General features: G+C 44.5%; 1 protein-coding gene across 1 annotated transcript in view; it reads left to right on the forward strand.

Moving 5' to 3' along the window:
• The first annotated feature begins 437 nt into the window (after positions 1 to 437).
• The window catches only part of LOC129383642 (uncharacterized), a 37,624-nt gene continuing 20,917 nt past the window's right edge, over positions 438 to 17,144 (forward strand). Inside the window, exons 1-3 of the mRNA XM_072289773.1 lie at positions 438 to 2,113; positions 2,618 to 2,722; positions 4,624 to 4,830. Of these exons, the coding sequence (XP_072145874.1) occupies positions 4,638 to 4,830 (193 nt within the window). The 5' untranslated portion in view covers positions 438 to 2,113; positions 2,618 to 2,722; positions 4,624 to 4,637. The remainder of the gene's footprint in view (positions 2,114 to 2,617; positions 2,723 to 4,623; positions 4,831 to 17,144) is intronic.

Here is a 17,144-nt window from a genome sequence, read left to right on the forward strand (position 1 = left end):
TGCGTTTAATGGGAAGGGATGAGGAGTGAGGGGAAAGTTCATATCAACAAGGGACTGAGGCAGGGGTGCCCTTCATCCCCGCTGCTGTTTATGATGTACATGGTGAGGATGGAGAGGGTGCTAGAAGTAATATCGGGTTTAATCTCTCATACAAATACGCGGGTACAGTAGTAGAGCAGCAACTCCCAGGTTTATCTTATGCGGACGACATTGTGTTGCTAGCTAACAAGCAAAGTGATTTGCAACGTGTGGCTAATATCTGTGGACAGGACGGCAACAATTTTGGTTTGAAATTTAGTGTTAGAAAATCAGGTGTTATATGGTATTCAATGAAAACAGTGAACAGACAGTGGAGATACAGGGCCAGGAAATACGTCGGGTAACAAAATATAGATACCTTGGTATATGGATAAACTAAGGCAATAGATATATGGAAACACAGGAAAAAACAATAACAGTGAAGGGGAAGAGAAATTCAGCCATAATGAAGCACAGAGCACTATGGGGATACAATAGGTACGAGGTCCTCCGAGGTATGTGGAAAGGTGTAATGGTTCCAGGACTTACTTTTGGAAATGCAGTTGTTTGCTTTAAATCAGGGGTACAATCAGGACTCGACGGGAACCAAAGGTCAGTGGTTCGCCTCGCATTGGGCGCTCACGGGAAGACTACAAATGAAGCTGTGCAGGGTGATATGGGCTAGAGCTAGTTTTGATGTGAGGGAAGCTCGCAGTAAAATTGAGTATGAAGAACGGCTGAGGATTATGGAAGAAAGCAAATAGGCTAGTAGAGTGTTCAGGTATTTGTACAGGAAAAAAACATTGATTCACAGTGGAGGAAAAGAACTAGGAAGCTTACCAGCAAGTATGCGGCCTGTATAGTGTGGGCAACACAGCAACAAAGAAGGTCAAGCGGAAAGTCAGAGAGGCTGAAATAATCTCATGGGTGGCGGCAATGGAAAAGAAACCTGCCATGAGTAACTACTTAAGAGCAAATAACGAAATCAGGAAAGAAACCATTTATGATAACTCAAAGGGAAGCTCATTATACTTTTCGAAGCGAGATCGGGATGCCTTAGAACACGCACCTATAAAGCGAGATATAAGAAGGAAGAAGAAGCATGTGCTTGCTGCGGTAAAGTTTGGGAAACGACGGAGCATGTTTTATTAGAATGTGAAGACGTTTACCAAGCGGTCGATTTAGGCACCACTGGCCTCCTTGAAGCCCTCGGATTCAGCGAGAGCAGTGGAAAAGTAAACATGTGCCATGTGCACAATAGCGATTAGTAAGAGGCGATTGGAGGATTGATGGAAGAAAAGTAGGGAAACGACAAAAGAAGGAGACGTACAAAAGCACAGTTCGCAATAGGGGATCAGAAAATTTGGTCGTGGGAGTTCATAGTGTTTTTTTTTTTTCATTGTTTAACCTAGGTAGGACAATAAGGTAGTATAATAGCAGAGCTTAGTGCGCAACCCACCGCCCCGTTCCAAAGGGGACCCTCATAACATCCGTGATACTATGATATGAACCACTGATGTTTTGAACGTATGGGCTCTTATGGAAGCCTCGCTACCAGGTATATATATACTTTGTCCAGGCGAAGGCCAACGCGTGAGTACGGCCGTGGCGCGGTGCCACCAATGCTACATGTGAAATAGAGTTACTGTATATGCTACCAATTATATGCTGCAACCCCCTGAACAAGGGCCGAATGGGCTCTGAAACGTCGGGCTAATAAAATTCAGTTATTTGGTTGGAGTCAGTCTGAAAGTCCTAATCAATTTGCCCACCAGACAGGCAATTCTGTCGAAATGTTTAACTTCATACCAATTTGGTAGCATGTACAGCAACTCTAAGGTGAAAGACTCCACAGCGCCGCCTCGCGGCCGCAAACATTTTCCGGATTTTCTGCTTCACGCGCGCGGATTGCCCGGGCCTCCAACTTGATCCACTACCCCTACTCTAGTACATTACACTTTATTCTTGTTCTGTGTTCTTTAGTGTATGGTTTTGTGGTGGAGTTGTGATGGCTGTGTTTACGGCACGTGGTGGGCGAGCAGGTGTATACAAACTCGCGTCCCTGCTGCTGTCGCTTTTACGAGCACCTTCGAAGGTAAACATGGACGAGCGCACGAATCAGCTCATTATACCTACGTCCGTTGCTTTCGTTGTTGATGTTGTAGCGGCACGCTTGTGCTCACGAAGAAGAAAAAGAGCGCTGGAAGAGGAGGATTTTGTTTTTGCTCAGGCGGGCTCGCTCCATCCATTAGTTTAGTGCCGAGCCTTCTAAATAGACGTCTCCCGCCTTGTAACAATATGTCATACGCGTAGCTTTGCATCCGTGGTCGACATTGTAATTACACTAATGCGGTATATTACACAGGTAGTCTGTCTGCCTTAATTTTGTATGCTGATTTTAGGATATCTATTACGAGCCACCCAGACGAACGCTACACACTCGTGATGCTTACAGCCAAAAACATTTTTCCTTGTTGCGCGAGGTGCACATGTTTCACTTTGCGGCAGTTACGCAGTGAAGTGCTCAAGGCACATATCCCTGGATGTTTGTACCGTCATTTGTCTAATTTGTTTTACTGTGCTACTGCTGTCGTTACAGTTTCGGCTGTTAGTTGTGCCCGTCAGGATATAGCCTATCTCTGCACCGTTGACAACAATTAACTGCAAGTGCCGATTGCTGCTGGTTGGCTCAGTCCGGAATCAGGTATGTACATCCATTTGCGCAAGGAATTCTGATGCTTCTAATACTTGCGCTGCTCCAGTAAAGGAAGATTGAATTAAGTGTTGTTTGAGTGATGCGTGACACCCTATCACTGTTATGCTATACAGGTGGCAAGGCATCTTCAGATCTGGGCCATTAAGGCCAACCAGTTATCTGTTGGAAGTTCCCACAAAGCATTAAGTGCGAATATAAAATTGTCTAGGCCAAAACTCTTATAATACTGTAGTGCCCTTGGTGCCTGATGTCATCACAAAAGAAACAGTAGAAGAATCCAGAAAATTTGTGTAGAGCTGTCCCAAGACAATAAATCATACAGATATAATTATGTTGCAAACTGTGACTGAACGTCCACAGCTGTGTGTAATTTCCCTGTGGGAATACTGTTGCTTTTCAGCGTATTTTGTGTCGGGTGCACTATCACTTGCCAGTTGCATCCTCAATGTCTGACTGTCATAAAAATGTGTCTATCTGTACAATGCAGTTGCTGCGCCACAAGCAATGTCAGTGAGTGGTGGTGAAAGTGTTGGAATAGATTAGGTCTCCTACATAGGAAATGCTAGGCGGCCGAAACAATCGCTTAAGTTGTTTCCGCATCAGAAATAGCTCTGCAAGCCTGCAGGTATGCTTAGATGTCTCGGTGTTTGTCTGAGATGTGATCGGCAACTGTTCGTATATTGTTCTTATGGTGGTTGCCACTTTGCCACTTGCTCTGGGCTTTATGTCTAGCAGTGTCTGTACTCTGCATTTCATTATGACCTGGACGTGTGGCTGCGATGAAATCTTTTGAAGGGAATTTCTTTGGCTCTTTCGACCGTTTTCGTTCTTAGTTGGAGATCTGTAATTGTTGGTGGTCGGACTCTGCTACGAAAACATTCGTTCACTTTTCCTTGTTCTCTCATTTGCTTGTTCTTTTGTTTGTTCACCCTTTCATTCCTTTAGCCTATTCGCTTACATTGACAGTTATCATCTATGGTCCCTGCACATTTTCTTCACAGAAGTTCACGCTCTAATTTACCAGCAATCTTACCAACAAGAGCGTAGGGCTTGTACTCTTTCTTGCTAACATTGCACACCTTTGATAAAGTTTTGTCACGCCTCCGTTACTAAAGGAACCCATTTCTTGAGCAGTTGTTTGTCACTGTTCATGACCTACAGGAAGGTTGAGCATTGTCATTGCCTTGCATGCCACATCACATCATGGTAGATGTGTGAAACATAAATATAATCATGGGTTTGTATGTGTCAAAACTACAATCAGATTATGAAGCATGCCGTAATGGCAGACTACGGATTTTGACACCCTCATGTTCTTTAAAGGGTCCCCATAACGGTTCAGGACCCACTGTGGTTGCTTAGCGGCTATAGTGTAGGGTTGCTACACATGGAGTTCGTGGGATCGAATCCCGGCCACGGTGGCCGCATTTCGATGGGATCGAAATTCGAAAACACCCATGTTTTAGGTGCATGTTAAAGAACCCCAGGTGTCTCATAGTTCCGAAGTTGTCCACTACATTGTGGCTTGTAATCAGATTGCGGTTTTGGCACATAAAAACACATTTTTTTTTATACAGTTCGAACAAGTTTTGTAGATGCATAGGGTACAGTAAACATTCGCACTGCAATTCTCCATAGCCATACATTTTCTCCTAAACTTATTTGCCAAGTGTCTCAAATAAGTTCTGCTGTCGTAAGCTTTCCACAAAGAAGAGGTTGCTGTGCTTTCGAGTATTCAATGTGGATTGTCCTTTGCAGCCCTTTAGGAATACTGAACCAGAAGGGTTATCTTGTGTTCCTTGGCTATACCCCTGTATTTATCCTATTCTATTTACCTCTAGTTTTTGATGTTGTAACAGGACTGCAATCGCCTCACTTATTTTCTGCAGGCCTCACAAATGCTATGAGCCTAGCTGAAAGCATCACTGCCAAAATGGCATGCCACGCCCCTTCAAAGGTCGTTGGTCAGGTCGAGGTTGCCATGCAGTGCAGCTTGCCTCTAGCTGACAAGTCTGTCGGCTGCTCGTTGAAACCAGAGAGCAAGTCTAGGAGCGTGCAGACTACGGAGGCTGTGAAACAGTTAAGCTCCTCCTCAGGTGGGCAGTGACCGGCACTTCTCTTACATTTGCTTGCTTGTGTGTGTGTGGTAAACGGCCAAGTCTGCCTAGCTTGGCACAACTTGCTCAAGTGTGTGCGACATTCTGCTGCTGATGACAAACTAACAGGTTTTTTATTCTTGTCTGTATACTGATTGAGGCAAAATGCAAAAAGAATGCTCTGCTGAGCACACTGAAGCCCCTTAGATTGCAGAGCTTAATGCAGAGCCGTCTTGAGCTGGTGTTGTTGTAGCCCTTACATTGCTTTATGATAACCTTACACCCAGTGAGTCTGTTAGTTATGTGTAGATCGGCGTATGAGTGTAAGAACATGAATATAGATCAGTGGAGAATGTAAGTTGACCCCTGGGTTTTATGTGAATAAAATTCAAACAAAATTATTTAATGCAGTCAACTATAAAACATACCTTGTTTCATCAATATTCTCATTCATTGAGGGATTCGAATACTACTCAGGAACTGTAAGGATTCTTGTCCTGGGACAGGTTTTGGTCACAGCATCCCAGAGCACATCATTGGCGATGACTAAGCGGGTCTAGGCGTGTACAACACTGCCATCAGGCAATGAGCAGCATGCACTGGGCTCCTGAGTTGCATGCCCCCAATCGCTTCAGACGACCTGTGCGCGACTTGAGGTGAATGAATGCTGGCTATGCAGTCGTTTCGGTCCTGTCCCGTCGATAGCAGCTTCAGGCTTTTTTTTGCTGTGTTTACAGACTGCAGTGGCCGACGGGACCTCTTTTGTACCAACAGTTTGTCCCAGCGGATACTTATTCTTCCTCAGCACTCTTGTTGCAACGTGCTATCCACCTTCGCTGATGCAAAAAGTGAAGCCTTCTCCCTCTGATAAATGAGGCACTAGTGAGCAATTCAAATGCCTTTGCAATGAATTGAATCTGCTGTCATCAGGAGAACTCGTGCATGGTGCTCACAAAAGAATTCTTTCACAGTGTCTTCAAGTTCACTGTCAAAAGGGTAGCCATTGGACAACAAAGCCTCCAGTGGAAATCGGCAGTAGCTCTGTTTTACTTTCTATTCATAGAAAGCAAACGGCGCACTGCCACAATCTTGTTTTGCACTTCCACGCATTTTATCACATTGTTTTCAAATGCACTTATAAAGCCCTGACATGTTATTTTTGCCCTCCTAGCTGTATTTACTCGTGTTTGGACAAAGTTTGCAAATTTCGCATATTTGCCACAATAATGACAATAACTATGATCCTTTCTCCACTTTGACAACTACAAACAAGAAAACTTTATTTTCTTTTACAGTATACTACATGACAGACACAGGAAGTTAGTGCTAGTTATTTTGCGACAACTGACCAAAGCCCAACCTCTCCTTGGTAATTCAGGTGCATGCTGTTGCAGCATAAGATTTTCAAAATGGTTTACAACATGTTTATTGGCACAAAGTGGAATTCGAATATGTTCTTTTCACAGCACAATAATGATACAATTACCGACCAATTTTTTTAACACCCTATTTTCTGGGCCTGCCCGAATATTTGGACTCTGTCATATTATGGCCACGTGCTCTATATAGTCATAACGACCAAAATTTTGCATGTTTCAAACTGTTCTCGTTTAATTTTTCTGAATTTTTCTCGTGATCGCAAGTTCAAAGCTACCGAAAATGCAAACAACATTGCTGTCATTTTGTTTTCCCGCAGTCTCAAAGCAGCGTTGCGCACATCTCGCATGCCAATTCAGAGCTACCATTTGAGGTGCAGCCTTGATAGGTCCTGCTTGATGCACTCTTCCACAAGCCTTTGTGCTGTCATTGCTGTCGGCACTTGTAAGTCGCATATGGCCAGTGGTACTCTTTGTATCGCCTGTCATGTGCATTGTGGTTTTCTTCAGCTGCATACTGTGATGCTAGGCTTCGCTGCATCAACAACCGATTGTCTTCAATCGTTTCGTCGCCATTTGTTAACAATGGCGCCGACACTGCCTTCGTTGTCTACCGTCAACTCGAGAAAGGCTTTGATGCGAGAAAACCATAGTATATTGACGATGGAAAAGAAGGCCACCATTATCAGGAAAGTGCAAAGTGACCTGTTGTAATTGGACGTCGCAAAAGAATGAGAAATCTCGAAGCAGACAATATCAGACTACATAAACAACACGGTGAACATTTTGGAAGCTGCTGAGAAATCTTCTGGATCCCGACAGAAGAATGTCAGCCAAGGTGCCCACTCAAAACTTGAAGCTATTCTGATGTGACTGAAAGCCATGATCACCATGCAAGTGCCGGTGTCTGGTGATGTTTTAAATCAAAAGGGAGAAACCGTAGCACTTCAGATGAACATTGAGGGTTTTCACCTTAGTGATGGCTGGGTCCAAAATGTTAAGTGCCCCTCACCAGATGTGGCCATTTTGAGCTGACAAGCACCGTCCATACAATGCCCACTAGCCATCGTGTCTGCTAAGTATTACATCGCTATGTGCCGCAGAAAGAGCTGAAATTTCAAACCGAACGCCATTTGCCCTTCTCGCGGGCTGCGCGCTCCCAGCTGGAGAGTTGACGTAGACAGTCGTCGACTGTTTATTCGGACCTCATGGGGACTGCAGAAATATCCGAATAAACAGGTGTCCGAAAAAGCACATTGAGAAAAAAAAAAAGAAATCCTTTATTTCCATGCACTGATTCGGGCTTGGCAGTAAGCTTGAAGAAATGGTGAATGCGCCATTGCACGCTGTTCTGTTTACTCGCAATATCAGATAAGCCTGAATCTCGGAGATGGTCCTACGGTCACTATAGGCGGCTGAAAGCACAGTCACTGCTTGTACACGCTCCGTATGCGACGGCAGTGTAGCACATGGTGCGTCATCTTCCGACTCGGAGTCAACGTCCGGCGGTGCAGCAGAAACCTGACGAATGATCTCGCCGTCGTCGAGTACTGCGCATGTCAGCACAGCAGTGTCGGCACCTGTGAAACTGTCAAATGAGACGGGATCCGGAATTGCAATGCAACCACTGCGCAGGTCTCGGCAGAACATTTTCGGCATCTGTAGGGAGCACATCGGAAGGTGACAAACCATAGGCCTCCCGGCACCCGCTTGCCGGCATTGCCCAGCGCAGTCTGTGCAGGCACTATCGGGGCCATTAGACCCTTGACGCGATGTTTACATATGCCGTGTTGGATCACCGAAACCTCGACACAGCACACAAAGCAAACACCACCGGGCCGACACCAGTCGCACAAACAAAAAACGCAGCCTGAGTGCGTCTTGCACGAAGAAACAAATCAGCTGCTGGATTGTCTTGACATGGCTTACTAAGCTGAAACCGGAACTGCTGTAGAGCCACTCTATCGAACCAGGCAGCAACGATGATGATGAGCGAGGATTTCCCGTAGTGCCACTTCGTGGGGCAGCAAGGAGCTCCGTTCAAACGAAAATGGCGTTCAGCAAGTCGAACCATGCACCGTTCAGAGTCTGTACATGGTGCTCTCGATCAAGTTGGCTCAAGGAGTGTCCGAAAAATCAGACAAGAGGTTGCAAGGTGTCCGAACTTTCGACAGTTCTTATACATTATGGTCTATGGGGAGAATGGCGGTGCCGCGAAGCTGACCGAATAATCGAGCATGTCCGAATTTTTGGAGTCCGGAAAATCAGTCGGCGACTGTAGTTGCACCGTCTGCTCCAGGTCCTCATCACTTGAACAGACTTATGAGAGCACAGCACCATGATACTGTAGGGTAGGTCAACAATCATCTTGAAGAAGAGTCTGAATCAAAATTTACAAACATGTAGCATGTTGCATAGTGTTCTACTGCATCATCAGGTAGCACAAGTGTCTCCACATGCTCCCAAGAGGAAGCTTTAGCTCGGGCCCAACTCCGATGCCGCCTATTCAAACGCGTGTAAAACATAGTAATGCTTTTCTGAGATAGCTAGTGGGCCGATTCTAATGAAATTTGTTACATCTGAGAGAAAAAATTGAACTCTGGTGACTGCTGGAAGCAGATTTTTGGTTGAAGGCCTGGATGGTAATACAGAAATTTACAGATTGTTCAGCTTGAAAAAAAATTGAAGCAAGATGTTTATAAATGTGTAGCTCTGCACCTGGAATAGATATCGTAGTTCTGTAAGCTGCATATGATAGATCATCCAAAGTGGACTAATTTTATGTATAAATTTAGATCTTTCGAGAAAGAGAAAGGGAGAAATCGCGTGACTGGGCGCTTTTCTCTTTCGTGGCCGTCGGTGGGGCGGCGTTTATTAAGGCGAAATCTTTGGCTCATGCTTGCGGTCGCGTCCGTCCGTGCATTGGAACAACTTTTTTTCTCTAGGTGGCTTTCGTCCTTCCCTCCTTAGCAACTGGCGTGCTAGTGGGGGGGCGCTGCTGTGCATAGCAACCGTGACGTCACACAGTAGCAGTAGAAAGCGTGTGCGCGTCGGCCATGTGTCGGGGGTGGCAGCTGCACCGCCGCTCCTTCGGCAGATGTCTTGTTGCAGTCGAGTGAGTGAGACGCATGGCTCCGAAGCGGCCCAGTGATTCCGTGCCAAGCAGTTCGGGGAAGCGGCAGTGGATGGCGGATTCCCCCAACACCAAACGCCAGAAGAACAAGGAGCGTATGCGCATGCGATGACTGAACATGTCACCAGATGCGAAAGCAAGGGAGGCAGAACGGAAACGCCAACAGCGACTGATTAGATCGCCAGGTACCAAAGGCAGGGAAGCAGAACGAAAGCGGCAGCAGTGACAGGCGATATCGTCGAACACCAAAGCGAATGAATTGGAGCGTAGACGGCAGCAGCGCCTGGCTATGTCAGCGAACAGCAAAGCCAGGGAAGCGGAGCGCAGACGGCAGCAGCATTTGGCTTTCGCCAAGCACACTTAGAATTTCCAGTGTCTTCGGTAATTTTCGTATCAACCGACACGGGTCGAAAATTTATTCGTAACAACCGTTCTCTAGCATGTTGCAAAGTAATGGGGCTCGGCCGGGACCACAGGAAAATTCGTATCATCCGGAAATTCGTATTAGCCGTGATCACATCATCGAGATTCCTCTGTAGTCTCCTCCATCTTTGAATAAATCGGCTGTTGTTATATCCTTTCCTGCCGCTCTTCCTCGTTTAATGTCTTGTGAGGCTCTTGTAACCTCATCGCTAGATATAGGAGGAGTTTCTGAATCCTGTTCATTACTGTTTCAGTGGAGGTATCCTGACTCCTTTGGGTACTGTACAGGTCCGTATAGAATTCTTCCGCTGCTTTTACTATACCTTTGAGATTCCTGATGATGTTACCCTGCTTATCTTTTAGTCCCTACATCTTGGTTTGTTCTATACCAAGTTTCTCTCTCACTGATTTCAGGCTGTGTCCATTCATTATGGCTTCTTCAGTCTCTCATGTTATAGTTTTGAATATCACTTACTTTCGCCTTTTTGATCAGTTTTAACAGTTCCGCGAATTCTATCTTATCTATTGAGTTGGGCACTTTCAATGTTTGTCGTTTCTTTATTAGGTCCTTTGTTACTTCGGAGAGCTTGCCTACTGGTTGCCTTGGTGCCTTGCCTCCCATTTCAATTGCTGCCTCCTTAGCCAGCCTAGTTACAGTTTCATTCATTACCTCTATGTCATGTCCATCTCTCTGTTCTAACGCTGAATATTTGTTTGCAAGTACCAGCCTGAATTCGTCTGCTTTTACCCTTACTGCCTCTTGGTTGACCTGTTTCTTCTTGACCAATTTTACTCTTTCTCTCTTCAAATTAGGTGAATCCTAGCCCTCACTAGCCTATGATCAGTGCACTTTACCCTGCCTATCACTTCTACATCCGGCGCTATGCTGGGATCGGCAGAAAGTATGAAATTAATTTTATTTCTTCTATCACAATTAGGGCTTTTCAAGGTCCACTTTCTGTTATTACGCTTCCTGAAAAAGGCGTTCATTATTTGTAGCCTACTCTTTTCTGTAAGTTCTACCGGCATCTCTCCTCTTCGGTTCCTAGAATCGACGCCGTAGTTGACAGTGTCTTGTTCACCAGCCTGCCTATTCCCCACTTTCGCATTGAAGTCACCCATTACTACAGTATACTGAGTTTGCACTTTTCTCATTGCTGATTCAACATCTTCATAAAACTGACCCACTTCCTCATCATCGTGACTGGATGTTGAAGCATAGGCGTGCACTATCTTTAATCTATACTTATGAAGTTTTATTAGATCTCTACCCTCTCATTAATGCTGTAAAACTCGTCAATGTTGTCCGCTATGTTCTTATGGATTAAGAATCCCACCCCGTATTGCTTCTTTTCTGGGAGACCTCTATAGTAGAGGACATGGCTGTTATTCTTCAATGCATAAGCCTGACCAGTTTTTCTAATCTCACTAAAGCCGATGATATCGCAAACAATGTCTGATAGTTGCTCAAAGAGTCCTGCTAAGCTAGCCTCACTTGACAGAGTTTGGCTGTTAAACGTTGACTGGGCACCACTTATTAGTAGCATATTTGAAAGCCTTTTTTAATACATCAATTTTGTCTGCTTTGGATGTCCTGTTCGATGCATTTTACAGAATTGTGATATCATTTTCATTGCTGAGTTAGAGTTGTAAACTTAATGGTTTCGTTTTCTGAAAGTTTGTGATCTTGAACAATCTTTATTATGAGATTGATTTCCTAAATCAAAAATTCACTACCAACAGTCACTAGATTGTATTTCTTTTAACTGCAACAAACTTCATCAAGTTTGGTGCTGTAGTTGTCGAGAAAAACGATTTCTCCTTTCCCATGTATTTAGATGGGAGCCCCTGAGCTGGGCGCTTCCTCTTAAAGGATGCCTGAAACACTTTTTTGGAGTTGCCATATTTTATCTAGATCCTTTCTCAACACGTTATAGAACACAGAGGAAAATGAGTTATGAGAACTGATCCACACAAAGGCTTTTATAGCTCAGAAAAAATTTCAGAATACAGTTAAACCTTGATGTAATGAAGTCGGTAAACTGAGCAACTTGCTTTGTCATATTGTGTCATTGCATTATTCAAAAAGTAATCGATGTTTGTTCATTGTAATAATTATTATTACATTACAGATGTCTGAATGATCTCCTTTTTAAGCACTATTTTTTTCCCCAGTATTCTCATTGGTACCTATGAAATTGTTCTGTTTGACCAATTCATGTATTTGTTGGCTCTAAGTTCTGGTTTACATGATTCATCCTGGATGATTTTGAGCTTATTCTCACATTTTTTTTTTTTTTTACGAATGGTTACCTTTTTAGAGGAATTGATTGTTCTTAAAGCTAGCTTTCGACTGTTTGTTTCATCAGAGCATCAAATAAATGCCAGTGTTTGTGAGTATTTGTTGTCTGTTGTTGGTATTTTTATACTTGAATGACAGCATGCAATATAAGGATTCTAGCATTTTATTGTATCCGGGGCTGCAAGAGAAGTTGAGTGACGGCTGTTGGAAGTTCATTATTAGCATAGAAAGAAGCTGTTATAAATAACATAAATGAGTAGTTTATGTTTTGAGTGGAATGTCAAGTCCACCATGCCTAATTCAGTCCTACATTTAATTGCAACTAATGTACCAGCACCTGCCGTGGTTGCTCAGTGGCTATGGTTTTGGGCTGCTGAGCACGAGGTCGTAGGATCGAATCCCGGCCACGGCGGCCGCATTTCGATGGGGGCGAAATGTGAAAACACCCATGTACTTAGATTTAGGTGCACGGTAAAGAACCCCACGTGGTCGAAATTTCTGGAGTCCTCCACTACGGCGTGCCTCATAATCAGAAAGTGGTTTTGGCACGTAAAATCCCGTAAATTAATCTTTAATTTAATGTAGCAGCATTTCTATGAGCCCTTGTAGGACACATATTTGCAGAAATATTTGTATAAACCTTATATTTTGAGTTGGGCTTATAAACCTGCACTGTATAATACATTTGTGCGCAGAAGGCAAGAAATTGGGCCAATCCAGTTTTTCGAAATTTGAAACGATTCTTTTTGAATTTCAGTTGTGCCAGTCTCGCATCCGGAATGTCCTCACCAACAAAATTGTGCACAGGACGTACTTTAAAGATTACAAATACAAGGATTCACTGTTTTGATTAAGGGTGTGCAAATATTTGATGCTTTAAAGTAGGCACTTTGTAAGTGCAAATATATTCTAATAGCCATCAAACACTTAAAACTTTGCCTGTGCAGAAATAAGCCTCAAATGGAAGCAAAACCATGATAAATGTCACCCTTGTGGGCATAGTAGAGGCTGTATACGCTTCTGAGGCAGCTAGACTTTCCTGACTATGCAGAGACCATTTGCACTCTCTGGAGGGCCCTTTGCATGCGAGGGAAAATTCTGTCAGGGAAAATTAGCTGTAATTTTATTGAAAGTGTCGAAAGTTGCGGTAATGCTGGCTCGAGTAACAGACAGGAATCGTAATGAATCGTTTTTGTCGCCCTGTCGTCGGCTGGAGGAGTTGCCAGTGTACAGTTAACGACCGAGTTTCCGGATGCCCTATAATTTGGACGGCTTCACGGCACCACCACTTTTCCCATTGAGTCAATGTATCAGAATGTCTGAAATTTCGGACGCAAGAAACCTTAGCCGTCCGATTTTCCACACGTTTTGCGGTGACCGCAGGTCCGAAACGACATTAATCAAAGCCACCACCGCTGCCGTTTTGATTACCTCGCCTCCTCGAACTGGTGCTCTCGCACGTAGATCCGCTGGCAGCCGTAGCCACCACTGCGGCAACGCTAGACCTAGCTGCTGCGACGTTTGCTATTAAGCTTCTTACCGTTAGGTGCCGTGTTTTTCAATGAAAGAATTCGCTGGTCAGCAGTGACACCGACTCCGCCTTTGTGGTCCTCGCGATTGGCTGAGATGCTTGGAAAGCACGGTACTTTGCATAATGCCGGTTCCCGACAGTCAGCTTTGCCTCTGTACAAGAATGTTACTTGGTGAAGTATACACAAACATATTGCAGTGAAGCATAACATGCGTAGGATGGGGCTGTTGCCACGGGACACAGTATGTATTCCTTAATTATACACGCATGTACCCGGTATCTCTTGCCAGAGTAGTCAACGAGCGACTTTCCGGACACCAAATAATTTGGACGGATACGCGACACCACTGCATACCTCATAGGGTCAATGTATAAGAATGTCTGAAATTTTGGACGAAAGATCCCTTCGCCGTCCCATTTTCCGACTTTTTGCCGTGACCGCAGGTCCGAAACGGCATTCGTCAAAACCGCCGTCACTTTGATAACCTCGCCGCCTCGAACCGACGCACTCGCATGCAGATGCGCTGGCAGCCGTAGTCACTACCGCGGCCATGCTATGCCTAGCTGCTTCGAAGTTCGGTATTAAAGTTCTTGCCGTTCTGTGCCGTGTTTTTCATTGAATTAATTCGCCGCTATCAGCAATGGCACTGAAACCGCCTTTGGGATCATTGCGATTGGCTTCGAAGTTCGAAAAGCACGGCACGTTGCACAATGAAAGTGGGCTTCACCTCATTATAGTAGTGGTACGCTGTGAAGCATAACAAGCGTGGGAAGAGGCAACTGTCACGGGACACAGTGTGTATTCCTTAATTATACATGCCTGCACCCGCCATCTTCTGTCACAGTACGAGTACCGATATGCCTAATAAGTGTACTGGCAGGCCTTCAGAGCTTTTTCGGCCGTGCCTGTGGCGATTTGGACCCTTAAGGGCTGTAAAAGATGCATTAATTTTTTCGGACGTTTTCGCGGCCCCTAGGGAGTCTGAAAAATAGGGCGCTGACTGTACAACTGTCCAAGAGGATGCTTCAAATAGTCCGTGTGGCGAACGCGCAGCCAAAGGAGAACGAGAAGACAAAGAACCTACGCATTCAGAAATGAATGGGAAAAGAAGCATGCCGCCGCTTATTTGGAGGAGCTTCCACTCTAAAAGCAAAGCATTGGCTGACACCGAGGTGCACGTGTCCCTCATCTAAGCAAAAAAAAAAAAATTCTTTAGCACAGTGAAACGCAACACTGAGGCGTTGTGCGTAGGCTGAGAGCATGTCTGGACAGCTGAGGTTGATTTACCAGCTGTTGCGAGAGAATCTCACTTGTGATAAAGTTCGGGCCTCATACCAATTAGCCTGCTATCAGTTGATAAAAATAGCTCATATTCGAAAATATTCTGTATGCATCTCTTCTTTATTCGTACTTGAGAATGTTCGACTCAATTTGCAATAGGTTTTACTATTTCTTTCAAAGATATTTTATTTGCTGTGCATTTTACTAACCGCTCCCTTCTGTTTCCTTTTGGAATAAAATAAACACTGCCCCTTACTATTCAAACTGGACTAAGTTGTACTTTTATTTTTTAACATGCTTACAGAGAGTGAAACCATTGGGCGACATGATGTAGGGAGCCCGTCTTGACATAAAACAAAGTTCTTTGTCACTCAAGGAATATTGCAAGGGCACTCAGGGAAAACCTGGAAAATTTGGGGAATTTGGAAATGTCAACTTGGTAGACACCCTGAGGGAAACGCAACACTGAGGCATCGTGCACGGGCTGAGAGTATGTCAGGACAGTTGAGGTTGACTCAGGAGCGGTTGAGAGAGAATCTCAATCGTGACAAAGTTCGGGCCTCATACAACTGAGCTTGCTATCAGTTGATAGAAACAGCTCATATTAAAAAATATTTGCTCCTGTATGCATCTCTTTTTTATTCGTATTTGAGAATTTCCGACCTGATTTGCAATTTTTTTCGAAGATATTTTATTTGCTGTGCATTTTACTAACCCCTCCCGTCTATTCTCTTTTTGAATAACATGAACACTATTCCTTAGTATTCAAATTAGATTAAGTCGTTTTTTTCTTAAATTTTTTTCATATGCTTACTAGAGAGTAACAGCATAGGGCAATGTGGTTTCAGCCCGTCTTGACATAAAACATAGTTCTGATTCACTCAGGGAATTTTACAAGGGCACTCTGAGAAAACCTGGAAAACTCAGGGAATTTAGAAATGTCAACTTGGTAGACACCCTGGATTTGCTTGGGAACCTGCTCGCTACAATGCGAAGGGCACATGTTCAGTAACCCAAATGTAAACAATGAAGGTGAATGTTAAGGAATGCGGCCCAACCACTCATAGTTCTACTCAGGCTCAATTTTGCTCTAAAGTCCAAAAAATTTTCTCAGATTTATTCCAGCTAGATTGCTAAGCTGCTATTTAGTATTGCTTCTTTTGATGGTGCTATGCGAGATACCATGTTTGCACAATGTACCCCACATCTTTTGAGCAAACAAAGTGTAGGTTCCTAGCAGGAGCCTTCACAATGTTGTAGATATAGGATGTGTGCAAATATGATCGGCGTAAGCTTGTAGGCCCATACCACTTGTTGTGACTGCTCAGAAAGCCAGGCGCCTGACACGCTCAATTCCAAAGAAACAAGTGCCAATTTTATTCTAAGGCCAGTACACATTTACAGTCAACCAACATCCAGATGGAGCCATGAACTTTTGGCATACAGAACAGTGGCATCCTCTAAATCACCCCTCTTAAAGACCATAGAAGAGAGGTGAGGCCAGTAAACAATTAAAAGTTTAGGTGATCTGGGGAAACAACACATTGGCCACTGCATGTCCGCACTACTTGATCACTGTCCATAGAGGACTGTCCCTGGGTAGTTCTTGACCCTGCTGTGCTGGAAGACAGTGGTTCTCGGACTGCAACAAGATGCTGCGGTGGCTCTTGTATACCTAGTGAAATTGTCTGCTGTTCTCTTGCAGGAACAAAAGGGATCAGATGGCGCCAGTTATGTTGCAGGACACCGCCTCGCTGTGTTTCAGCCATGTAGTATCATGGCCTTTTGGCCAAGCTCAAGATTGTAGCATGTACATGATCTGCTCGCACCTACACCCTCTGACTTGTCAATAGTGGGGTCAGATTTACGGCTCGGTGCCACAGATTGAAGTCGCTAATCTGCTTCTGCTTGTACTCTGCTTATACTTCTTTACGTTTCCCCTTCCTGTGGACCCTGCTACACACACAACTCCACATTTTGGCCACTGAGAAACAGCCATATTATAAGCGCGCTTTGATTAGAACTAATTAAGGAGCGATGCGGCAGTGGCTATACTGATGATGTATATGAAGACCTTGCTGGCCATATCTCCTCATTCTTTAGTGAAGGAAAATGACTATTCTGGAACTAGGGCTTCAGTCACACTCCACGGAGCGTTGTGGCTTTCGGCAGCACGTGGCTTTCAGAACTGTATTGAGCTTCACCTTCGTGCCTGGGGCTTGGGTCCTGTAGGCTGTGGCAAAGTTGCTGCTGTTGATGTGGGGTTG

The sequence above is a fragment of the Dermacentor andersoni genome, chromosome 8 (genome assembly GCF_023375885.2).
Source record: "Dermacentor andersoni chromosome 8, qqDerAnde1_hic_scaffold, whole genome shotgun sequence".
Lineage (NCBI taxonomy): Eukaryota > Metazoa > Arthropoda > Arachnida > Ixodida > Ixodidae > Dermacentor > Dermacentor andersoni.